The 26,868-nt window shown below is 31.1% G+C and overlaps 3 protein-coding genes and 1 long non-coding RNA gene across 5 annotated transcripts; 1 reads left to right on the top strand and 3 right to left on the bottom strand.

Annotated features, from left to right (window-relative positions):
- Positions 1 to 925: 925 nt before the first annotated feature.
- Positions 926 to 6,191, bottom strand: LOC111919094 (ubiquitin carboxyl-terminal hydrolase 9). The gene is made up of 14 exons (XM_023914710.3): positions 5,964 to 6,191; positions 5,688 to 5,853; positions 4,764 to 5,012; positions 4,477 to 4,618; positions 4,349 to 4,408; positions 4,153 to 4,248; positions 3,672 to 4,061; positions 3,427 to 3,567; positions 3,169 to 3,339; positions 2,841 to 3,098; positions 2,557 to 2,702; positions 1,936 to 2,463; positions 1,573 to 1,855; positions 926 to 1,492 (listed from the first exon to the last, which is right to left on the bottom strand). The coding sequence occupies exons 2-14, from the start codon at positions 5,837 to 5,839 to the stop codon at positions 1,271 to 1,273; spliced, it is 2,838 nt and encodes a 945-aa protein (XP_023770478.1). The 5' UTR covers positions 5,840 to 5,853; positions 5,964 to 6,191; the 3' UTR covers positions 926 to 1,270.
- A 1,202-nt stretch (positions 6,192 to 7,393) lies between these two features.
- Positions 7,394 to 11,137, top strand: LOC122196964 (uncharacterized). Of its 2 annotated transcripts, XR_008231182.1 has the most exons (9): positions 7,394 to 7,460; positions 7,571 to 7,600; positions 7,961 to 8,024; positions 8,135 to 8,164; positions 8,577 to 8,708; positions 8,786 to 8,923; positions 9,465 to 10,262; positions 10,331 to 10,546; positions 10,781 to 11,137. It is a non-coding gene; the product is annotated as an uncharacterized LOC122196964 (long non-coding RNA). The 2 variants fall into 2 exon arrangements; XR_008231181.1 differs by having other exon boundaries at positions 8,577 to 8,923.
- Positions 11,138 to 12,915: 1,778 nt separating this feature from the next.
- Positions 12,916 to 13,950, bottom strand: LOC128132728 (protein FAR1-RELATED SEQUENCE 4-like). The gene is made up of 3 exons (XM_052769647.1): positions 13,627 to 13,950; positions 13,298 to 13,521; positions 12,916 to 13,252 (listed from the first exon to the last, which is right to left on the bottom strand). The coding sequence occupies exons 1-3, from the start codon at positions 13,948 to 13,950 to the stop codon at positions 12,916 to 12,918; spliced, it is 885 nt and encodes a 294-aa protein (XP_052625607.1).
- An 821-nt stretch (positions 13,951 to 14,771) lies between these two features.
- LOC128132727 (protein FAR1-RELATED SEQUENCE 5-like) lies at positions 14,772 to 16,092 on the bottom strand. Its single transcript, XM_052769646.1, has 3 exons — positions 15,963 to 16,092; positions 15,783 to 15,908; positions 14,772 to 15,520 (listed from the first exon to the last, which is right to left on the bottom strand). Exons 1-3 carry the CDS (start codon positions 16,090 to 16,092, stop codon positions 14,772 to 14,774), a joined length of 1,005 nt encoding a protein of 334 aa, XP_052625606.1.
- Positions 16,093 to 26,868: the final 10,776 nt, after the last annotated feature.

Below are 26,868 nucleotides of genomic sequence, written 5' to 3'. Positions count from 1 at the left end.
ATAGTTACTTTTTGATTTATATATAACTAACACTAGTTTATAACTCGTGGAAACCATGGTTATAAAATTAAAATTGGTATATAAATCAAAAAAATTTAAAAATTGAGTTGTTAAAATAAACATATATTATAATTTATTTTTTCATGACGTTGAAAAATCTCAAAATCTACTACATTAATATTCCTTGAATTTCTTGAAAATGTAAACATAGTAAGTGTAACAAAATTTGCTAAATATCCCTTGATCGGGGGATAGGTGCGGTAGGTAATATTGACATATTTTGACATATAGTTTATGAGTGTGAGTTGTAAAATGAAATTCAAATTGGAGAACCAAAACAATGACATGTGGCATTATATTGATTTAATAGCTTGACACATGGCAAAATAAGATGAACTCTATTTATTTATTAGATAGGGAGATATGGAGATTTGGGAGCAATGTTTTAAAACCCGAGTCGACCCGACCTGTTAGACCGTGACCCAGGATAGAAGGCGGGTCAATTGAAAACAGTTTTTTGTAAAAATCCAGACCGGATCGAACTGGCCGGGTTTCCCCTAAACCGCAAATGAACCATTATGTCGAACCGGTTAAAACTGGATTGACCCATTTTAATAGGGTTTGGACACAAATAGCGAACGCCAAAACTATAGTTTGTTTTGTGTTTTGTACTCTATGTGGTTGTTTATTGTGTTTAGATTGATCTATACCATGTTTTGATATGTTTTTCAATGTTTAAACTTTTTAAATATCAAATTATATATGTTTTTCAATGTTTAAACTTTTTAGATATCAAATTATTTTCTAGGAAAGGATACTTTAAAACCAAAAAACTTAAGTTAATGCCCTTAGGATGCAAAAACAAACAAAACACAGTCAGCTTGGCTACAATGATGTTAACCCAATAATACGAAAAAGGGTCGAATCAGTTAAAATGATGTTGGAATAAAGTATCAAGTAGTATATGCAAAATGGATAATAAAAAACCTTTAAATACCGACCAACAATGTTTCCAATTCCAATAGCAGTCAAAACAAATATATATAACTACACCACCCGCTGCTTCCTTCTTTCCTTCCTTCCAACATATATAAAAATATTATATATATATAAAATCCCAAAATCCCTGAAATGCATATATGCATATGCATATCCCACTTCTCATCAAATCAAAATATATTTTTTTTTTCATCAGCCAAATCTGAGATAGGAGTAGGGAGTTTAAGTTTGGTCTTTTCTTGTTATTACTTGACTAGTTGTTGTCTAATCTTCAAAAATCCTCCTCAAGGGAATGGGAATGGGATGATGACTCTCCCACAGATACAGATACTGATCCATTACCATTACCATTGTTAGGTTTAGTTTTAGTTTTAGCTGTTGTTTTGACTCTTTGGTAAAACAACAAATAAGCTGCTGATGTCCTGATGTCACCTTCGCTTACAGCTGTCACATGTGCATCATCAAAGTGATACCATCTATCTTCCTCAACCAACTACAACAAAACAAAACAATATTTTACTTTTTTTTTTTCTTTTACTTACTTTCATCAAAAAAATATGTTTTACATTTTACCTTTGCATATGCAGAGTAATGGCCACCACCAAGCCCCCCATAATGATTGCTGATAGCATACAGTTCATAAATATTAGACCCACCAGATGCAGACGTTTCTTCACTTTTCACATATTTGCTTAAATCAAGATTGTGAATTGGAAAATTCACAAACGTGTCCAGTTTGTTCTTCAAGAATCTGCTGTATGAAAATCTTTTCAAATGGAACACTATGATATCAGGCAGCCTCCATAAATCCAATTTCTTTGTCGCTTGTCTATGCTCCTTGCAACCAGGGCAATACCTGAGAGAGAGAATCAATAAAAACAAAATTCAACAACCATAAACAATTAAAAATAAATAACTATAATCCATAATTCATACCACATATCATCAGGCCCTAGAGGCTCCTCCTTCAAGAAAGCATCCAGACAAGAAAACAACGAGATGGACTCTTGTTTAGTTTTTTTAACACTGACACCTGGCTTATTCACCGTGGGAAGATCCTTGAGGTAATTTGCATCGTATAAATCATGTTCTTTTTCAGTCCAATCCAGCAAAACTTTAACCATTTTGTTAGGTTTTATGACTGTATCCTTTAAGAGGGGTCTGCCACTCATACCCCTTTCATCTGATATGCATAAAAGATAGGATAATTCCCCATTACACTTTTCATCAAAGTCTTTGTTGTCCTCCATGAGAGAGTCACTAGTGGATTCTTCCATGGGTTCTGAAGCCGACCCGTTGACTTTTTGACCATTTGATGATGATGATGATGTGGATGAAAAAGCTTTCCTTTTTAATGGAGCAAGAACTCTGTTCACTGCTACCTCGATGTCAGCACCCGTTTTTGCACCTTCTAAGTAGGTAATCAATGGTGTCAAGAACTTCTTCCTCTCACCTGCCTTTGAGCTGTGTAAATAAATAAATAAATAAAAAGTATCTTTATTATAATCGTGTACTATTATAATACCCATGAATGTAGATTCTACAATGATAACTTACTTCTCAAGATATCTATGGCAAATCTCCAACTTGGGAAATTCAGATTGTTTTTTAGAGAGTCGATAGGCAACAATGAATTCTTCATCTTTGACTGTATGCAATGAATCACCATTCTCCAATAATTTGTATATACCATGATCATAAACCTAAACATCAAGAAACATAAGATAAGAACTATGAATTTATATATATATATATATATATATATATATATATATATATATATATATATATATATATATATATATATATATATATATCAATAATAAAGAGATTATTATTACCTCTGCAAGAATTAGGGTTTCATCACTCTCTAAACAGCATGCAGTACACAAAGCCTGGAACAGATCTTTGCAGCAGCCATGTTTTGAGACAGTTACAGTGAATGGCATTGGTAAGCTGCTTCCATCTCCATAAAATACAGTTACAGTCATTGAACGGGTGGCAGTTGAAGGTAGAGGTAAAGATAAGTACATGAAAGGGTCAAATGTGATTGAGATTTTGTCACAAACTGGACAAACCAGAGTCGATTTGTATTGTCCCTGCAGATTTTTTTCATTCAGAATTTAGCATCAAGAAATGCATTAAGAACTTGACTCAGATATTAATTACCTGGCAGACATCCACTACAATCGAATCATTTCTTGCTTTATGATAACTCCAAAACTCATTTGCAACTTCCTCATCAGCACGTCCATCAGAGTCTTTTGTCTCAAAATAAGGCTTCTGTTTCACACGATTCAGATCTTCATGTAATCCATCCAACAAGAATGCAAGAAGTTCCTACAGAGAAAAAAAAACTGTTATTAATATTATCACAGAGTATATAACCATTGAGATTAATAAAAAAAAAAAAAAAAAAGGAATTACTTGTGAATCATGCTGATTATATCCACTAAACTGGGGAGCAAAACGTGCAAGTTTTCCTTTAAAAGCACGAGGAGGAACTGCAGTACGACCAGATGACCAAAGTTTCCTCAACAATTCACCAAATGCAACTGCAAGTTCACCCTGGATGACAAAATAATCTGAAACTTTAATTCTTGTATTTAAAAAGTTATCATTTTCACAAAACATTCAAACTAGTTAGTAGTCATAATTTACAATTTACATACATGCATTCCTAGAGGGTTTTGCTTGTTGATCTCCTCGGTGTAATCTTGCAAAAAGTAGTCTACAAGAGGTGGAGTATGGACTAAACATTGAAGAGCACTGTTCATGAAACAAGTGTTTCCCAAATTCTGTAATCCTGCTAAACCTCTATCTCTTTTTGGGCCAGTTTTAACAGAATCATGTACATCTTCCATATCTATTGAGCTTAAAGTGACTCCTTGATATAAACTAGAACCATAATCTGTTGCATAACCATTTGACAAACTTGGGCCACCTGCTATTGTGCGGGTTGACCTTTGTGGCTCCATGGGAACCAAAGCTAACTCATTTCCTGTTGAATCCATGCCACAACCTGATGGTATAAATCCATCAACTTGCACATCTAAAAGTATCTGCAAAAACAAACAAGGATTAATAATAGAGGCCTAATTCTAATCCATTTAGGAGAAAGGGTAGTTGGGACTTTTGTCAAATAATACTCACAGATTGATCCATTTGCAGGTTAGCCTCCTCCAGGGTTTGATTCGAATACACCAAAGCTGCTTGCTTGACATTATTAAAATAGTCCCACATGTGTATCTGCATGAATTGAAATGACACAAGAAAATGATGAGTGGAAAAGGGTAGAGAAATTTTCATTCCAGAAAACCTAAAATCGTATCAGATTATGAAGCTTAACCTTTTCTGATTCTACCCCTTTAAGAGCCGATACTTGTTTATGAAGTTCACGTAATGAGGCCTATATAATATTATTTTAAAGGTCAGTTACAATAAAGAAATCTTGATGAAAGTTAACAGATGGATTACCTTTTTGGTTATGTGTATGATTATTTCACTCTTGTCTCTTGAATCAATCAATGTCAATGCCAGAGGGAACACCTCAACTGCATACGTCTCCCGTGTTCCTACTGATATCATCTTTCTTGGTAAAGCTGGTCCTCCTTTGTACCTAAGGGATAAGTTTAGCATTAAACAAGAGTATCTTTCATTTTCTTGTCTTCTAAATGTGATGTTTGGAACTTATATCTTAAAATATGAATACAAGGATAAGATTGAATATACATAAGTTTTTGAGAACAAAATCTAGCATATACCATCCATGAAGCTTATCCCAAACCCCTTGAGGAACTAAAACATAATCTTCTCTTTCAACAAGTGTTCTAGGAAGCTGTAGATCATTGCCATCATGACCACCTTCATTTGCAATTATATCTGTGTTATCAATTGGTCCTGGTCTCTCGCCTACTTTTGAAGATGCTGAAGCCTGTTTATCATTAGAAAGCTCTTCCAACTGATATGCACCAGTTTCCTCACCAACATATTTCTGCCATTTTGTAAACCACCTGTAAACATACAAATCGAATACATGACAAACAGGAAAATCCATGATAAGAACATTAGCCATTTTGTAAACCACCTGTAAACAATCAAATTGGTGTTCTGGTAGTAATTTAGAAATCCATATTCATTAACATGTAACTCATAATCTTATCGGCTATTTTTGCATTCTAATTGATAACAATGACTGAGATTGATTGAATCTGATGCTTACAAAATTTATAGGTTGTTAATTGCTTGCTAAGATTCTGCATGTTCCTTTTAAGAGTTTTGGACATGAGCTTTTATATGTTATCGCATGATTTTGATGTTGGTCAACTGGTGTGTGCTCTATTTTCAGTCTAGCAGCCAAAAAGTTTAGCAGTATCTTTTGATTTTTGACCAAAACTAGCATGTTGATCATGTTTAAGAGCAACTTGCAGTGATGCACCAAACATCCATGCAAAATAAAATAATGAGGCCAGGACGTGTTTTAAGATCCTCATAAGAGGATTATTCATGGAAAAAATTGATCTGTAAACAACGGATGAAACAGATGACAAGTAGACTAGACACCAAAAGGAAGATCCAAAAATCATAGAATCGGCTTCAAATCAGCGCTCATTCAACAAGAATTGCCATCCCCGAATCTTAAGCAAAAACTACAGATTACAAGTTAACTTAGATATACATTAGATTACCTGTTGGAGACGACATAATATAAGTTGCCCTCTTTCAAACATAACTCGGCCTTATCTGTTAACTCCTTAACAATCCTTCGCTCTTCCTCTGGAGTGCACGGCAAGCATAGTGATTCGTTATCCATTAGGGCACCCGAATCAGCAATCGTCATGATCGGTACAAAACCTAAAAACGATAGAAGAGAAAATCAAATCGGACACCAACTATTGCTAAAACAGGGGTAAGATTGAATCAAATCTTTGCAAATATTGAAAAGGGGAAAAGGGTTTATATACTTTGAAATGTTAAATAATAGTGGCAGGACTTGAAGAGACGTGGGCAGATCGTGAAGAAGAGAGGTTCAGCAAATGTAATCGGAAGAGTTTAAGGAGATTTGCGGAACCCTAGATTGCAGGGGGGGCGATTCGATCTGGAAGAGGCAGTTGTGGAAGAGAGAAGAAAGAAAAAAAAAATGGTATTACCGTCCTTTGAAGGTGTCCTCTTCGATGTTGTTTTTAACTTTTTGAGCCACCAAACCTTTTCTTTTATACCCTCTCTCCAACTCAACCCAACCCAACCCGATCTTTTTCGATTCCATATAATCGGTTTTTAGTTAACGTTCTTTTATTTATTTAAGGATTCAATTTTATATGGATTTAATTTTGGAAGTTCAATTTTATAAGTTATATATATATATATATATATAAAAGGTTAGGTTCATGTGAGACCACTTGATTTTGTGAGACGGGGAGACCAAATCTTGACCACTCATCCTAAATAATCAAAGGCTCATATTAATTCAGATTAAACCATAAAATAGGCGGTGGCAATTTTGTAAATTAATGGAACTTTGGGATTAGATCAAGACACGGAGGGGCATGAATGGAATTTTGCATTCTTTTTCTTTCAACACACAAAAACACCCGGTACGAACCCTAAAACCCATTTGATCCAAATCTCGATCATCGTTCTGCTTCCAAATCTCGATCATTGTTTCAGACTCTGGTTCTGATTATACCTGAAATTCATCTTCCGATTATTACACGAAAACCACTCGATAATCAACTATAACATTAAAAACATTTTGATTTTGAATTTGATATCGAATCAAATGGCTCATTCTACAAATTTTGATTCTGATTTTGTATCAACAGTTGTTCCAAGTAAGTATAATACTACAAACCTCTTGTTCTAACTCAATAAACCTATCTGTTCTTATTATAGAAAGTTTTTTCACTTTAAATCGTTGTGTGTATTCAATAAATGTCTAATAATCGAGATAGTTCACTAGCGATTTATATGTCGAAGTCAGGATGTAATGGAATATAGCATTATAAAGCATACAATCTAAACCTAAATCTCAATGTGTGATTTATATAGAGTCTATGTATCTAAATGTTAACTCTACAGAGTGTTCTAATTATTCCCCCATTTCATTTGATCTAAATATTCTTAATCAAAATCAACAAAGATGTTATGTTATTCTAACTAATTGTTCATCATTTAATTAGAATTAGATCCATAAACTGTCTAATACTATAGATTTTGGTAACACAAATCTCTTATTATGATTGTAGTATAGTGTTTAGCCAAAAAAATCTTTGTATTCTAGTGAATTTTATGTTGATTGATAAATAGAAATTTGTTGTTATGTATTTATAGAACTATGACCAGATTATATATCATAAACTAATATGAATTCTAATGAAATTTGTTGTTATTGATGCAGCTAAAAAAGTGCAAACAAATGCAACTGTAAGAAAAAACAGGGAAAGAAATTTATATCGATATAGGTATAAAATGTGATTACTTTTAGATTAAATATTATAATTGTTTTTATTAACCTCTAAATGCTTTTGATAAATATTCTAATTGTTTTTATTTGATAATTTTCTTCATACAGATTCAGCGAGTCAAGATAGGGTTAAAAAAGGTATGAGCACACTTTCTTTCAAATAATTCATAAAAAAAAAAAAAAAAAATGTTTGGATTTATTTTTCTAATTGATTTTAATTGTTAAATTTCATGACAAAAGATTTGCAAATTGTAAATCAAAAGAAAAAGAAGACAGATCTTATGTTGATTGATAAATAGAAATTTGTTGTTATGTATTTATAGAACTGTGACCAGATTATATATCATAAACTAATATATTCTAATTGATTTATTTTTCTAAGTTAGTTATTCTGAATATTCTAATTTTGTTTTATCATATATTCTAATTGATTTTAATTGTTAAATTTCATGACAAAAGATTTGCAAGTTCTAATGTAATTTGTTGTTATTGATACAGCTAAAAAAGTGCAAACAAATGCAACTGTAAGAAAAAACAGGGAAAGAAATTTATATTGATATAGGTATAAATTGTGATTACTTTTAGATTAAATATTATAATTTCTTTTATTAACCTCTAAATGTTTTTAATAAATATTCTAATTGTTTTTATTTGATAATTTTCTTCATACAGATTCAGCGAGTCAAGATAGGGTTAAAAAAGGTATGAACACACTTTCTTTCAAATAATTCATAAAAAAAAGGTTTGGATTTATTTTTCTAAGTTAGTTATTCTGAATATTCTAATTTTGTTTTATCATATATTCTAATTGATTTTAATTGTTAAATTTCATGATAAAAGATTTGCAAATTGTAAATCAAAAGAAAAAGAAGGCAGATGAAGGAAAATCAAAGAAAAAAAAATTTTAAAAAAAAAACGTTGTTACTTCTGAAAGCGACTCTGATTCGTCCTCACAGCATAGAAAAAGAATTAAAAAATGTATCAACAATCATTTTTTAAAACACTTAACAAAATAAATTTTTTGGATTTATTTTTTCGGTTGATTATTATGAACATTCAAGTTGATTAAAATAAATATTCTAATTTATTTCAATTTTTAAATTTCTTCATACAGCTAAAAATACAAAAAAGAAGAAAAGACTTGAAAAGAAAAAACGACATTATGTTTCAGATTCTTCATCTTCACAGTCAGAGACATCAGAGTCAGAGACATCCACAACAGAGAGTGATGAATATGATAAAATATGTTGTCTTTTATAATATATATGTTGACATCCAATAAAAGTATATTATATTTTTCTAATAGAATAATTATTGATGCAGATAAAGTAAATAAAAAGAAAAAAAGAAAAGTCAAAAAACATTTCAAGCGTCACAACAAATTAATCCATAATGATGTGAAGCACAAAAAGAAAAAACATGTTTCTGATTCTTCAACAGAATCATATACATAGTCAACGGGTAAAATAATTTAAACTTTTTTTTTTTCGTGAAATATGATTTTATACTATACAATTCCAATATTATGGAACAATATAAATATTAGAGTGTTTCGAAGAATAGTTTTCATAGACTATGTTTGACATGAATTGTTTATGGATCATAAATGAAATTCTTGGTATTTTGATATGAAAGTATTTTTCTATTGTTTATTGATGTGAAAGTATGTTTCTATGATATGAAATATTTATGGTTCATATTACACATTCTATATATTATTATATCATAAATCATGTTATACTTGATTTTTTGTTGTTTTACTTAGCTGATATAGGATTTTGCAACATTTGAGTTTAATTTTTTATAAATAATATAATTTGAATAAATATCTACATTTTACTTAGATGATATAGTATTTTTGGATTAAATTTCATAGAATATTGTGATATAATAAGTGTATATGTATAATATTCTGTTTGGAATATTACTTTGTAATTAAATGATATATGATTTTTGGATTTTTGTGGGGTTACTAACATCTATGACTGATGTAATGAATTAGATGATGAATCTGATGAAGAAATCTATGTAAAAAAAAGAACCGGTGATAGAAAATATGTTGAAGGAGTGACAAAGATTAAAGAAGCAAAAAGGAAGAGGAATAGTGGGGACAATCGTGCAGCAATAAAGAAACAAAAAAACCATGGAAGAGCAAAAGACTGTGAAAGATATATTGAAGGAGTTGCCTTCAATAAACACTAGATCGACACCTGGATTGATGACAGATGTTGTAAGTTCTTTGACATCAGAACAAAAAGATTGGGTGAAATGGATGGGATTTAAAGCATTTTTGAAGATCAACATTAAGAGTATTCCTTTAAAACTTTGCCATTTTGTGCTTAAGCATTATGATGAAGGCACAAACAATATTCTGATTAAAGGAAAAAGAATAAAGATCACAAAGGAAAAAAATTCATAAAGTGTTTGGTTTACCCAAAACTGGAAAAAACTTATTTGACTTGGACAAGGTTAGTGAAGATCATCAAGTGTTTGATGGATGGATGAAGGAACTTGAAGACGGAAAGGCAAATGCAACAAACTACAAGAATATTATTCAAAAATCCGAACAAGTGGATATGAATTTCAAGCTGGGTTTCATGGTTTTATTTGTTAATACGTTTGCAGAATCCATTCCTATGGGGACAAACAACTTAGTTCCAGTTAGAGCACTTGTTGAAGTAGATGACATTTCTAAAATCGATTGGTGTGCATATTTGTTGTACGTGTGGAAAATTCAAAAGGGAGATGGCGTCCAGACAACCCCAAGTGTTATTATAGAGGCCCATTGTTGTTGCTATTGGTATGTTTTTTCATTTACTTATTTTTTTCTTAAAAATGGATATCTAATATGATGTTGAAATAATGCAGCTAATTTACTGTGATGAAATTGAATGCAAGCTCCAAAAAATAGAACGTAAAACACCATTAGTTACGATGTGGACAACAAATAAGTTGAAGGAAAGACAATCTTTTGAGATTGAAGCTGGTGGATTTGGGGTTGGGAATCTAATTGAACAAAGTTCAAATTTAGAACGTGAGAAGAATGAAAATCAGGTGAATGAGAATCAGGACACACGTATTGAGGTATATTCTAAGTAGAATATATTATTAAATTATGTTTTAGAATATATTTTAATTATATCCTAACTTAATATAAGAAAAATATTTTAATGTCTTTTTATATTAGGTTAAAGTATGATTTTATAAAAATCTGGATATTCTTATATTACATGCTTATGGTTCATAGTAAATATTCTAGATATTCTGAGATGATAAAATATTACATGCTCATAATTCTATTATTTTATTATTTTTCAGGAATATAAAGATAACTTTGATAAGATGTTCAATAAAGTTTCATCAAGAAAGGAGGACATGTATGGAATTGTTTCTGATTGTATATCAAAGTTCCCAGATGTCAATATAACAAATGAGTTGAAAGAGAAGTTCATTAAGTTATTTTCAGATCCTATTTTTCAAGTGCTGATAATCAAAACAATGAAAACAAAAAAAGGGATCACATGAAAGGGTTGAATCTCAAAATGGTGACACAAGGGAGAATGATATAAGTTCTTACAAATCACCATATATGGATAAAGCTGTGAATTTATTTGATAGAATCGATTTGCAGAATGTTCTTTTGATTCAGGTTCTAATAAGATGTGCACATGAGAAAAATAGAATGTAATTCACTAACTCTTGGTATAATACATGTGTATATTTATTCTAATGTTGATGACATATTTTTTGTTCATGTTTAAAATTAATGTTGATGACATATTTTTTGTTCATGTTTAAAATTAAGGGAGGTACTTTTTGAAACAAATACGGGAGAGATTATGCATAGACAGGATTTTGAGAGCATGCGGCCTGAACATGTTATACATCATCGTGTGATTGATTCTTGGGCTGTTGTTCTAAATTATGAGGAACAAAAATCAAAAAGTAAACCATACCGCCTGTTCTTCAATACCAAAATTATGGTAAATTCTTTTACAATGGGAACTTCTATATTTTAGTTGTAAATTCTAACAAGATATTCTAATTTTTCTGTTTTTCTATGTTTACAGAGTTCTGAGTTGTTAGATGAAACTAAATCTTTTGACGAGCGTTTTTTAACTTTTGAGACTCGTGTTGATAAGTTTCTATCTAATTTCAAGGCAAATGTAGATTTCAATGATCTTAAACTCGTAAGAATATTTTATTAATTAAAATATTACATTATTAAAGGATAGGAATTATGTTAACTTTTTGATGAATTTGTTGGAATTGCAGGTGGTTTTCCCAATACATAATGGTGATCAGATGTATCCTGTTGTTTTCAACCTAACATATCCACAAGTTCATATTATAGACAACATACAAACAAAATCGTTAGAAGAAACTTATGGACTGACACCTACATCATTAGTAAGTTTTCATTTACTTTTATTAAATGTATTAAAGTTACAATATAATAGATTGAATAATGTAATTTTGTTAATATACATTGCAAGAATTGTACTTTATACGATATCTAGAGAAAACTACATTTATCGTCAATAAAATCGAAGGTTTGTGATCAACAACAATGAAGATGATGAAAATTGACTGGAACACAAAGAAGTTGACAACAGAGAATGGAGCACTTTTAATGAGACATATGGAAAAATATTGTGGAGAAAAGCAAGGAAAGTGGAATGTGGAAATGGAAAAAGGCAGTGATGTGCAAGATGTTCAATTTGTAAAATTACGTGCCTTATATTCTGTTAAGATTGCTACACATGAAATTAACAACCACAAGGAGAGAGTTATCAAAGAGGCAATCGAATTTGGAAAATTTGATCATGCGACTAGAAAAAAGATGTTAGAGGAAGGTATACAAAGAATGGATGAATTGGAAATGGGTAGTAAATAGAATTTGATAGAAGTTTGGAATTTTATAAATGTGGTTATGGTGACTTAACAACAATTCATTTTCTAATATCTATATTATTTTGAACAAATTAGACAAAAAAATGATGCCTAGTATTATGTAAGAAACTTGATATGGTTTATTAGGTGATTAATGCTTAATGTATAGTAGGTATTATGATCACTTCTTAATGACCATGGTAGAATATTCTAATAGAATAATGTATAATGGCATCAGTATTCTATTAGAATAATATTATATGTTGCATATACCTATATAACATTCTTACATGCATAATCTTGTATTATAATATTTTGATAACAAAGCATTATACTGCAATCATTCGTATATACTTCAAAAAATTAAAGATTGAAAATATTAGAAGAATCAATATGTTCTCAAATGTATAACACATCATCACAACCCAAATGTCTCATACATCATCACAAACCAAAACAATAGAAAAATCTCCAAACTAAAAAATTCAAACTTTTATCTATATGGTATTATTGAACTTTATTGAAATACGAAAAAAATCGAAATATATTTCTAGACACAACTATGCACTTTGTACCTTGGAGTTATTCAACAATGTCAAACATTTCCTTGAATTATTCCCTTTAACCCCACATGTTTTGCATGATCTTGATTGCTTGTTACCTTGAATAGTAGCCTTCTCCAAAGCACTTTTTAAACGTTTTCCTGTACCAAAACCTTTATTCTTCACCATAGGTGGATTTTCAACATCAACAACTTCAGGATTCATAGTAGCTCCGTAAAGTTTATCAATATGAGCTTCTTTTGTAACCGGTAATTTGTCTGAACCTTGTTCACCAATATCAGTCATAAAAACTTCAAGCTTCTTCATGAACTCTTCTAACTTCTTGTCATCATTACTTAATGAAGACAATCATTGATCAAACATGGAAAAAGCTTTATACGCAACCTTCTCAACATTTCCAGACGAATCACCATATCTAAACGTCCTTTTCAAAACTGTGGTGGGGATAATATCTCTTCTCCATCTCTTAAGAATGTATCTTGACGGAATCTCTTGTATGTCATAAATCTTTAGAATACATAAGATGTGTCTACAAAAAATTCCAAACCGCTCAAAAAGCATGCATGAACAATTCACCGTTAGATCTTCTCTGTTGAATTCAACCTGTTTCAAAAGTATTAGGATAATAAGTATATTCAAAAAAGAAAAATTAGAATATTTTTTCAAAATTATTAGAATATTAAGTATATTCTAAAATGTCAACATTACCTCAAAATCACCTTCACTTGTGTTAAAATTCCATTCAGAATCGATGTCAAGTTTTTCTTTTTTCTCAACTACTACCTTCTTCTTTGATATATTTGTCCTTTTATGTTTGACAATGCATATGTCAGAAACAACGCCTGATGTAACACTCTTCTGTGAACAAGAAACAAGTGAATGAAGAATCTCCCTCTGCACCATGAGAAAAATAGTCCTGGTGTATACCATAGATGCATGTTTCTCCATATCTTCAAGAGGTGTTTTGATGATTGGAATTATAGTAGATGTATCAAAATCAAATTTGATCTGATTATTCCTTTGCCTTTCCATAACAGACTTAAAAGCATTCATGAAATTGTTTAACGTATAACCATGATGCGATACCCTATTGAATGCTGAATTCTCACTTTCCGACCGAGAAGTTGTTCTCATTAGACCTGGCATCGGTACATCTTTAAAATAGGCTGGAATCCAACTGCTTCTCAAATCAAACATATCTTTCATCCATTTATTGTCTTGCAACTTATATTTTACCATTAATGCATCCCATCTCATTTCAAAATCATTGACAGCAATTTTGGAGTCTCATATTATACTATTGAAGTCCGCCTTAAAATCCGATTCATTCATTGTTTCCCAGCTTACCTTCAAAAACAATTCATATATTATTCTGCTAGAATATAATATAGTATAAAAAGGTATTTCATTTAATCTATTATCCTAATTACAAAAAATATTTCATTTAATATTCTGATAAGAAAAGAACAATAATGTCATATTTATATTGAAAATAATGTCATATTTATACTGATAAGAATATAACAATAATGTTAGTACCTTCAATGGAAGTTTACTTGTGATATGTCACATACAAAATCTATGTTTTGTGTATGGCAATACTATCTCAATAGCTTTTTTCATTGCTGGATCTTGATCGGTCACGACCATGATTGGTGCTTTTCCAAAACACTTCAAGAATGACCGAAGTAACCAAATATAGGAATTTGTATCTTCTCTACACAACAAACCAGCTCCAAAAGTGACGCACCTTTTGTGATTATCAATGTCAGTAAAAGGTACAAATACCATACAATACCTAAAAAAACACAAAAAAATACCATTAGAATATATAACTAAAAATGTTTATAATTCTAGAATAAATACCTGTTTGTACGATATGTTGCGTCAAATGAAACAACGTCCCCAAATAACTCAAAGTTTTGTTTTGAAGTGTCATCAGCCCAAAAGAGAGCATTTAACTGCTTCTTGTCACATCTGTATTCGTATGTAAAATTTGTAACATTCTCTTTACGATTCTGAAGCTTTGTAATCAACAAATTTGCATCAGTGCCCCCGATGTGACAATTTATATCCCTTGTAAAAATTTTCCAATCTATCTCTAGTCCATCAACAAATTCACATCCACCTTTTATAACGCACATTAGCCTATATGTTGTAGTTGCCCCCACCTTTGCACTCGAAAGCTTATGTATAAAAGCTTGATCAACAACATCCAACTGACATTTAGCTCTTGAAAGATGCATACAATCTTGATTGATCAATTTGTGGTTGTGTTGTTGTTCAAAGCGCCACAGGTAAACTTCTGAAGAATGCGGTATAACTTTGAATGCAACAAAAGCTTTGCAATTTGTGTGTTTACAATTACTATTTCTCAATTGCTTGTTATGATCTTCACTAATTGTGTCTAAGGTAGAAGTGTTTGGCAATCCCCCTCTATTGCATATAAAATATTTCGAAGTTGTGATTCCACTCTTTTTCCTCTCTGTTGATTTTCTAATATCAAAACCAGATCTTAATGCATATCCTTTATACCACTTAATAGCATCTTTGATATCTTTAAAAATTGAACCCAAAGTAGGTATCCAACTAGCTTCAGCCTCTGGAATCCAAAATAAAGAACCATCAGCTCCAATGAATTGTTTGCAAGAGCCATATTATGCTGCAACATTGTCACTTTGAACTACAAAAAAGAATATACCACCATGTTAACATATAATCAGAATAATTTGCATTCATATGACTGTAATCATAAAAAACCACAATGTTATATGTGCATTATTCTATAAGCATAATATGTAGTAACATGAACTTATCACCAACATCATTCTATAAAGAATAACCGATATCAGTAACAGAATTACCTTGGATTTCCGATTGATTTCCATCATTATGCAGAATCTCTGAATCACCAGAGCTGAATTGATGATTTTCTTCATCGTAATGATCATTTCCGATGTCATTCATATCTAAATCATACATAACTGTTACTACATTAAAAATTGAATATGTTATATGTAACTAACAATGAAAGCAATGATTACCTTGGGTTTCCGATTGATTTTCCTCGTTATGAAGAATCTCTAAATCAGTAGAGTCGAACTGATGATTTTCTTCATCGAGATGATTGTTTCCGATGTCATGCATATCCAAATCATCCATAACTGTTATCATTATTGATATATCAATGTATGTACAATATTCTATAAGAATAACATGGAGTCTCATGAACTTATCATGAACTTATCACTAAGATGATGTTAATGAAAAGCAAATAGATGATGTTAATCAAAAGAAAACATATGACATATTGCTGAAAAACATAATGATTGAATGAAAGTTAAAAAACAAACAATGAAATAGATGATGCATTGTCAAATAACATATTATAGATTAAATTGTTTTCTAGCTCAAACAAATTCAACAACAAATGATCTTTGATTGCTGAATTGGATGTCTCAACAACAGATGATGTTTGATTGCTGAAATCACAAATCATACAAATATAAAATTGGAGAAATCGATAATAGCTTGATGATTCAATTCATGAACTAGGTTAAAAATTGAATACGTTATATGCAACTAACAGTGAAATCGATGAAAACTCAAACCTTGATCAATTGACGATTTCATGATGTTGAGTAAAATTCACGGCTTGAAAGATCGTAAACAATTGTTGAAGATGAAGATTAGCAGAAATCGTTGAACACTTGAACCTCTACCGAAATCGATGATCACAAAGTTAAAATTGATCAAAATCACTCAGCTTATCAATTGTAGATGAAGAAGAATCAAGAACATGAACTCGAAGAACACAAAAATCGTGAATTTAAAAGCTATGATTTAGCATCGTTCGATCAATGTCCAAATCAAATCGATTATTGGTTGAAAGAATATAAGATTGGAGATAGAATATCGATCAAATTGAATTGAAGAACAAGGAACGTTGTTTCATCGAATAAATTGGTAGAAAACAGGAACATGTGAGATGATTTTTGGATGACGTGAAAATTAAGCTAATCTGATCATCTTAAATTTAACCTAGTGACTAATCTACCCCTAATCAACTAATCAGCTAAATTAATTAATGTTAATCCCCCTTTTTTATGAGCCACAATTTCAAATTTGATCAAAAGCTAAGATTTGGTCCCGATGTCTCACAAAATATAGGTGGTCTCAAATGCATATATATATATATATATATATATATATATATATATATATATATATATATATATATATAAGTTCAACGATAATGAGAAAAAGTTGCAAATGAGAAAATAAATGTTGGTCATTTGTTGTAAAATGTTATGTTTATTGAAAAAAAATATATGAACATTTCAAAATTTATAATGATTTATTATATATTAACTGACATTCATATTGATATATGCTTTTGATAGTATATATATATATATATATATATATATATATATATATATATATATATATATATATATTAAATTCTTTTCATATCAGTTCTCATCATACAGACTGTCATTATATGTTTTATTCACATGTGAATAGATCATGTATTATATTTACGTTAAAACTTTTTTTATTCACATATGAATAAACTATGTATATTTATGTTTTATTTACATATGAATAAATAATAAGTTTTAATATATAGTTTATATATGGTCTAATGAATAAAACATATTACAAAAGCTAAGATAAATAAAATTAAAAATTCCTTTTTATATTAAAAATTTATACGAGTGTAGATGCTCATTTATAGTAAATAAACATTTATGAATTTTAATATATTTGACTTTTTTTTGGAAAATAAAATGTCAAAAATTAGAAACTAAGATTTATTCTTATATTTTTTTTATACTTTTTTTCTATGCATATTATTCTCTTCTTTTCTCTCTTTTTCTCCCCCCCCCCTCTCTCTCTCTCTCTCTCTCTATATATATATATATATATATATATATATATATATATATATATATAGAGAGAGAGAGAGAGAGAGAGAGAGAGAGAGAGAGATAGAAAATCTATATTTTTTCTAAGAACGTGAGAACCAAATCTTGACAACACGATTATTTAATGGTTTAGATTTAAAGGTAAAAAATTTATAATTAGAATCAAATTAAATGATGTAACCTCTCTTGTATCATTATGAAATTCAATTTATCTTCAATTGAGTTTGTTTTGTTATGGCAATATAGCCATGTCTTGTAAAACGTTACTGTATATCTTATATATGTACTCCTTTTCTCTTATAATTAATGACATTTTCTATTTTCCTTCTCAAAACATATATTTGTTTTGTCATATCAATTGTGGAGGGAAGTACTCCTTTTCTCTTATAATTAACAACATTTTATATTTTCCTTCTCACAACCTATATTTGTTCTGTCATATTAATTGTGGAAGGAAGTATGTAACGTCTGTGTTTCTGGGCTTGTCATTAATATTAATGTAATAGTCTAGGTTAACATTTGTAACCCGTTTTGAAATAATAGAAGTGTATTATTTGAGTATTATGTGTTTTGTGCTTAATTGTGTGTCTTAATTTAATTAAGAATAAAAATAAGCGTCAAAATGAAATATTAGATAAAGCCGATATCTATGGATAATGTTGTAGTAGTTGAAACGAGGTTTCCGAATATATAAAGAATGCTGAAATCCAAGTTATAACGAAGAAGTTATGACCTGTCGAAATTTCGCGACAGAACCGGCACGACGTTGAATGACGTAAAAAGTGAATTTACGTTAGAGCGATATTTAACCTTAGTGATCTAAACAAAAGTCGTAGAGTTTGTTAAACCGAGAGCGTGCACAAAAAGAATGCCCAAATCTGACTTCGTATGAGGAAGTTATGATTTTTCTAAGTTTCAACTTAGCAATATGCAACCCGAAACTAGAATTCGAGACCGAGTGATTGTTGGTCGAAACAATTTAAACGAGAATCAAAGATCTCGTTGATAGTAGTGCAATGGTGAAAAGACAGACAAAAACGGACGTCAGATGAAGAAGTTATGAATTTATAACGGAGTTTTCCTGTCAAGGCCTACTAAAAAATAAATAATAAAAATAAAGTCAAAATTAGCCGACGGAGTCTAAACGAAAGTTGTAGAGCGTAGTCTCACCTTCACGTGGATATAAAGAACGTCAAAACGAAGCTCGTATGCGAAAGTTACGCAATTTTGAAGTTTGATTAATCGGGTTACGCTAAGCGTAATGGAGTACGCCCAGCGTATCCGGCAGGCCGGAACCGCCTCAGCTACGCATGCAGTGACGTCACTCGAGCCATACGCACGCCATGACGTCGAAGTACACCCAGTGTAACCAAGATTACGCCCAGCGTAATCGAGGTTTCCAGCCCCTATAAAAGGAAGTCGAGGGCAGCCGATTCTTTTGCCCAAATTCTCTTCTCTTTTTCTAGTTTTGCATCGTTTTGCGTGCAACTTATATCCCGAAGCCCCGGTATCATTCCTGAGCCCCGAAGTAAGTCCCGAAGCCCTGAAGATCCCGAGAAGTGAGATTCCCGAGCCGAAGCTCTGCTCGCGAGGAGCCCGGTTTTTGTGAAGATCTTCCAGATCTACCGAAGAATACTACTTCTACAAGTCGTAGTGTTGTCCGATCATCTTCTGATCAAGTAAGCGTGTAGTCACTTTCTTCTAACGCATAATTATGAAGTATTTTATACGAAATACGTGTTATGTGTATATTTTGTTGTTATATATGTGAATGTATATTCACTTTCTTCTATCTCATAGATATGATTTATTCTCTATGAAATATGTGTTCTGTGTATGTATCTCATATGTTCTTCGGAATATGTATTGAATGAGAATGCTATACATATTTTAAACTATGTATAAAAATATATATTTTTATCTACTAATATGTTGGGTAGAACATGGGTAGATAGTTGATGTGTGATAAACAGATGAGAGGCCTCGATGTTGTTGTTGTTGTTGATCTAGTTATTCAGCGGAGTATGGATAACGACCACAGACTCTTTATAGACAGTCATGTGGAACGCTAGCAGGCTCATACCCTGTAGGTGTTGTGAACGATGTGTTCACCGGTGTACTCTATCCCCCTCATGGTTGCCTTTATGACATTTACTGTTGAGGAAACTCCTTTGCAGCAATGTCCGTCCCGATGAAAAATCCTAGATTAGGTCCCTTGAGATAGATGTTGTTTTAGGGACGTAAAGTGAGGATAACGGGAATGGGTAAACGGGTTATTGTTGGTTGGTGAAATTAAATATAATTATTTATTGTGGGTTGAAAACCCTATATGCTCACCAGGCTCCTAAGTCTGACATACTAAGTTTATTTGTATTACAGGTAGTGGCGCGAGGGCATAAGATGGATGAATCATCAAGTTATTTTGTTTATTAGACCAATTGTTATATATAACTGTTGTATGGTCTATCTTTTGTTGTTTATGCTTTTGTGTCTGTATCGGAACATGACATCCCGATTTTTGATTTTATAATGAAAATACATTTCTTTACGAAATGCTTTGGTAAATATTATTTTATCATATTTTGTTTTTTGGGAACAAATTCCGCAACTCTTTTAAATCAAAAGGATTTACTTTGAAATTATTTTAAAAGCATAAATGAAATCGGTCTTTTCTGACCATGATTTTGGGGATGTCACAAAGTACTGTACAAAGGACTGCTTCTAGAGTTTAAGATTTTTTTGAAAGGATATTGCTTGTAGTAGCTCAAAAACCTGATGGAAGGAAGAACTAGATGGTTTTTAATCATGTCTTTATAGAAACAATTACTAGCAAATGTTGAATGTTAGGTGATCAGAAGTAAGGGTGATTATTTAGACTGAACTGGACTAGATCGGTTCTTGGATGGGGCTGATTTGATAAAAGTTGGTGGACCTTGGACCAGACTGGTTGAGGTCGGTCATCGTCCGTGTTTTCCGTTCTTGTACTTTTGGACCGATAAAACTTTAGGTACATATGGTACAGCTTGTTGAAGCCTACCGAAAGTTAGCTTATCTATTACGATTGTAGGGGTAAGTATTTGGAACAGATCGGACCAGCTCTTGAACCATACCAGTTTTAGAGAAATTGGTGGACCTTAGACCAGACCTGTTGAGACCGGTCTAGGTCCGGTCCACTTGAGGTAAATATGGTCAATCCAATTTATGTCAAAAATACTTTTAATCTTCAAAGGAAATTTGGTCAATTTGTTTTTTTTTATAAATTAAAATTATTATAAAATATTAAAACTAATTCAGCAATGTTTAAAATTTTTCTAAATTTTTTTGGACAAAAACAATATTTTTAAAGTTAAAAAAAAATAAATGATATTTTGATTTGAAATTGGACAAATATGATACTACGGACATAAAAATTCTCCCAAAGATAAATAATCAAATAAAAATTATGCATAAAAAAACAGCCATAACTCAGAATTTTTTTGTCAACTATTATCCTTGTGTAAAAAACATTGTGACCTTTGAACAACTAGTCGAACTATTTTATGATGTCATAATCAAGTCAAACATTGTACTTTTATACTAAAATTTATTAAAAAGGATATTAGTTAAATAACTTCCTTCTTAACGTAATGCAATTAGAAATAGATTTTTAGTAAGTAATGCAAGAAATTCTTGACTTGGGCAATGGTTTTGTTTTTACTTATGGGCCACCCTAACCTATATTCATTTAGACATGTGGTGACATGTGGTGAGAGTTCCCACTTCCAACCATATTTTACGTTATAAGAAACATAGCTCAAACGCATATTTCGATGGACATAGGCAATAGACATATTGGAAACAAAAAAAAAAAAAAAAACGAATTTTGTCAAACAAGTTATAACCTTGTACCACTTGCTAAAATAATTATATGACAAAATTATATAAATGGTTTTTGTGTTTTACACAGAGCCGGCGGAGAGATTTGGATGGTCATGCACAATTTAACAAAAATTAGGTTTTAAAACTTGAAATATCTAAAAAGCAAAACAATTATAACCAAATTTCCTTTTTGGCTCTCAACTCCAAAACTTATATAGAAACTAAGGAAAGACATTTATACCCTATCACACCTTTGTCCTCTATAAATCTATAATAAATCAAATTTTTTTTAGAAATAGGCTTTAAAATCACAAATCAGAAAAGAGACCTTCAAAAATTCTAAAACTTGTAAAAATGACATTTCTAATTTGTAAAACCTTATGTTTTTCAAAAATCAAAACATGAGATATTGCAAAACAATGATATCACATTAGGAATATAAAAAAACAAAAATTATAAGACTTTCATGTACCTTTTGTCTTCTAATTTTTGAAACCACGAGTGAGACTGAGAATATGATTGTTGGATTGATTCCTTCCGAACATAGAAATAGTAAGACCTTCTTATTTTTAAAATACAAAAAAAACATCAAAAATTGTAATATCTTCTTATACCACAGCAGACAAATATATTCAGAAATTGCAAGACGTTTATTTATACCTCATTATTTTCGAGGATATCAGAATCTGCATCTGAGTTTTTTGCTTATGATTTTCAAATATCAGAAATTCAAAATATGCTTGTCGATTGAGTGTTTTTGATTTCAAGAATCAGGAAGTAAGGAAGATATGTTTCTAAAGTTATGATTAAGTGATTTTTCTTGGAGAAGAAAAAGTAAGACCGTAAAAGAAATCAAAGGCAAGCTTCTGATTTGCTTCATCGTCCGTTTGATTTTAAACAAAAAGTTGAGAATGAGACTGTTGCTTGAATGTAGACGATTAACATTACTATCCATCAATATCATTCACTGTTGCCCCATGCGTGAACCGAAATATGAGAATATAGAAACTGAAGTGTTTTTTTCCTTAGATTTTTCTGATTTCCCACTCAGAATGTTGAGTGTGTAGGCAACGTCCAACTTCCTCTACAAGGCTACAACTTGTTTAACGTAATAGATTTGGGCTTAAATTGAACCTACTCTAAAATATATGTTAATGAAATTTTGGGTGTTTTTATTTGATGGGACCTGTTCATTGAGACATGTTGAACACCCTATGAGCACACTTTAGTTTTATAAAAAGCTATAAATTTAGTTCTTACATCGACAAAAATGGTATTTGTAGTTTTATTTTATTGCGTACTTAGTCTTTAATCTATGTAAAATGTTTGTTCTACAACTCGCACTACCACAAGTTCATCTTTTGTTTCAACATTTGTAAATATGCATCTGACTCACTCATTGTTGTCTAAAAAACTCATTTTTCTGAAAGTTTAAGAACAAATTCGGCCGCCTTTCATCCATCTCTGACCATGGATATGTTTTAGTCGTTTGTCTAGGAGTCAAAGAGTGTTTTCAATATTTTATCAATACCTAATAACAAAAATGTGTAAAAAATACAATTGTTTTATGTTTAATTAGAAAAATGCATTGAAAAAATAGCACCATAAGACAATATTGCACCCCTAGAATAGCCAAAAACAGATATCACACCTAACAACGACACTAATGATATTTTCGGGACGATAGAGTCATGCCTCAACGCCATATTAAGTTATAATAAATCAAGTTGTGGATCCTTGATCTCTAATTTCACATGGAAACTCTATAGTAATATTATTTTCGATGTCTTTTATGTTTTAAATTTATAATAATTAAATAATCAATTTTAGATTATCAAATGAAAATTTACTTTTTTATCCATTAGTGTTATTCATATATTGGATCAATGAATCTTTAAAAAATATTCTTTATAATTTCAACACCCAAAAAAAATCATATATCATTTTTATAAAAATATCTGATATTATTAAAATGAGAAGAATGCTTTTTTTTCGTTGCAGTTGATTCAAATTTGATTACCAAAAAGATATCTAACCTCAAAAAATCAAATAATCGAAATTAGAATTATTTAAATCAAATAGTAAAAATTATATATATTATTAATAATTATGTAGAAGTTATACGACAAGACGATATAATCATTTCTAAACTGATAGTTTTTTATTTGATATCAATAATGTTTAAATATTAATCCACATATTCTCTTTCCTCGTCCTTGTTCAATAGATGATATATCATATACATTTAAACTAAATAGTCGAGAATCTTTATATATTATTAACTAGTAAATTAAACGCTCTGTTTCTATAATAAGTTAATAACATTTGATTTCGAATATAATAACATTTGATTTCGAATATAATACATTTGATTTCGAATATAATATGTTGGTTAAGTAACTACCCTTCTTGACGTAATGCAATTAGAAGTAGATTTAGTTGGTAATTGAAGAAACACTTGACGTGGGCAATGGGCTTTTCTTTACTTTTGGGTCACCCTAACCCAATCCACCTGGACAAGTGGTGTGACTTCCCACTTCCCAGCGCATTTTCCATTATCACAAGCATAAGTCGATCTCATATTTGACATTTCCAAAATCATATAGGCCATTAGGCCAATAGACATTAAAAGTAAAATTGAAAATTATTTAACCATCAATAAACCGGTCTAGGATAAACCATTCTGTCGTTTTTGGTACCCTCTTTGTTCATGATCATCATTGGTCTTTTTAGATAATTAGGAGTTATACAAGTCTTTGATGTTCTTGAACTATTTCATTTTCTATCACAAGTCTATTCATTTGAGTTCCCAGAATCTCTCTTGCCTTTTCGCAAGCAAACAATTAAAAGATGAGGAGATGTCAGATGTCTATTAAAACTTAGGTCAACTCTAACCATAAAACATTAAAAACATTTAAATTATGATTTATTTTAACGTTAAAATCATTCTTACTCTGATTACGTGCTAAAAAAGTAATATATATATATATATATATATATATATATATATATATATATATATATATATATATATATATGTTTTATCATAACTCAAAAATTATAATAATTTGAAATAAAAACAAAAACTTTTAGCAGCCATGTATTTTGGCTGACATATTTTTCATGTGTAACTCCCCCCTCACAAAACTGAAGGCTAATTTAGTGGTCGATTAGGGCGATTGGATGTATTTTGTAAGTATTTTGGGGTGTTACAATCCTTTAATTTTCTTTACACTTTACATTCAAATACTTTAAAACTTTGTATAATAAGCATTAATTCAATGGGTTTAACACTCACACGTAAATATATGATACATTTAAGGACAACTTTACATGAAAAATTATCCATGTAATTACAATTTGGAGGGTTAAATCAACATCGTGATTCCCCATTCTATTGGATTTTTTTTATTTAATCATTTTGGGTTGTAAAAACCCAAAATGGTTCTAAATGTTGTTGAAAACCAGAACACATAATGAAACCGACAAATAATATTGAGAATTATATGTTGATTATTTGCGAATAATAAATCCAATTATTATTAATATAATTATCAAGTTTCGTCCATAAACCAGATTAATCATTCTCGATTAGATCTGATTATAAGAAAGATAGAAGGATAGTGTCATGTTATTGGACGAAATTAAAAAAACAATACAATAATGTAAAACCAACCTATTGACGGCTGATCTTGGATCTTGATTGTGGAATAACTTCACGGATCGAACTCCTGTCTTTAAAAGTTTTTACTTCGCTTCTATCGACTATAAGCAACAAAGTAAAACCCCATGATTTAATGCAGATTTACCGAGTTTCCAACGGCAATGGAAAACGATAAACGCAAAGTGAATACTAAGAAACAGGGAAGAAATTGCAGAGAGAATGAGAGAACTTTCAATTTCTGTGAGTATCAAATACGGCTCCTTGGGAACTGTATTTATAGGCATCGAAACCCTATAAGGCAGAAAAGGGACCCACATGGGCTGATCATTGGAAACCCTAGGGCGACGTAACCCTTAAAGAATATTTTGTTGCCATATCTACGAAGTGGTAGAATATTATGTTGCCATATCTACGAAGTGCCAGAATATTCTGTTGTCATATCTACGAAGTCAACCATTTGACCAGATCGATCAAACCGACTTGACCGAAACTTGCCAAAATAAAAGCTCTTCAGCTCCCAGCGACCGATGCGTTGTGCGAAGTGCGCCTAAATCGTGTCATTTTGCGCACTTGCGACATCGGCTAGTGCTAGGCTAAGCTAGGCGCGTGTGTGGGCTTGGCCTATTCCTTTAATCCACTAAAGCCTTTAAAGGCCTATAAATAGAAATGATATATAAACCCACTAACGTTTTCTTCCCCCACCAATGTGGGATAGAGGAAACTTTCCAACTTGCAAGATTACTTCTATAATTTCCAACAACCCCCACCAAGTTGGAAAGTTTCCTTTCACTTAGACACATGATGTCACTTGGGTGTCATGAAGATTAAACCCTAGTTTAATGAGAACAAACAAGAAGATACCAATTCAATGGTATCCTTGTAGGTTTAAACCATGAACCTTGTGACCTCTACGGTTTACCCCCACACATCACCTACCGTCTTTGCGTTCTCCATGAGCACTTATATGGCCATGTGCTATAAATCCTTTTCATGAACCTTTACAAGATAAAACACTAATCTCTACTTGAGGTGATACTACCTTTAGATCATATAGGCAAAGTTTTACAACATATTTGTTGCATAGATGTCTCCAAAACTTTGTTAAGAGTCGTAACTCAACCTCGTTCATGGCAACGACGTACTATCTTACCTCACATGGATCTATAATTAAAGATAATACCTTCTATCGTTAGTGACTTCGTTTTTACCTTTTAAACTTGAGAATTAGGAGCACTATTACCAAGTCGGGTTTCCATCACTAAGCGATTCTATTGTGGTTTTAGACACATGACTCTTGTGGTAGATGTAACCAAATCTCTCGTCAGAGGTTGGGTAAGCGGATCTGCCAAGTTCCTACTTGTCTTGACATAGACAACTTTAATGGTACCACTTTCAATTAGTTGTCTCACAAAATTGTGTTGCAGACCTATATGTCTCAACTTCCCATTACATACCGCATTATATACTTTAGACAATTTGGCCTCACTATCAAAATAC

The sequence above is a fragment of the Lactuca sativa genome, chromosome 3 (genome assembly GCF_002870075.4).
Source record: "Lactuca sativa cultivar Salinas chromosome 3, Lsat_Salinas_v11, whole genome shotgun sequence".
NCBI lineage: Eukaryota > Viridiplantae > Streptophyta > Magnoliopsida > Asterales > Asteraceae > Lactuca > Lactuca sativa.
The sequence above is the reverse complement of the archived record's forward strand: the minus strand, read 5'-3'. Positions and strand labels throughout refer to the sequence as shown.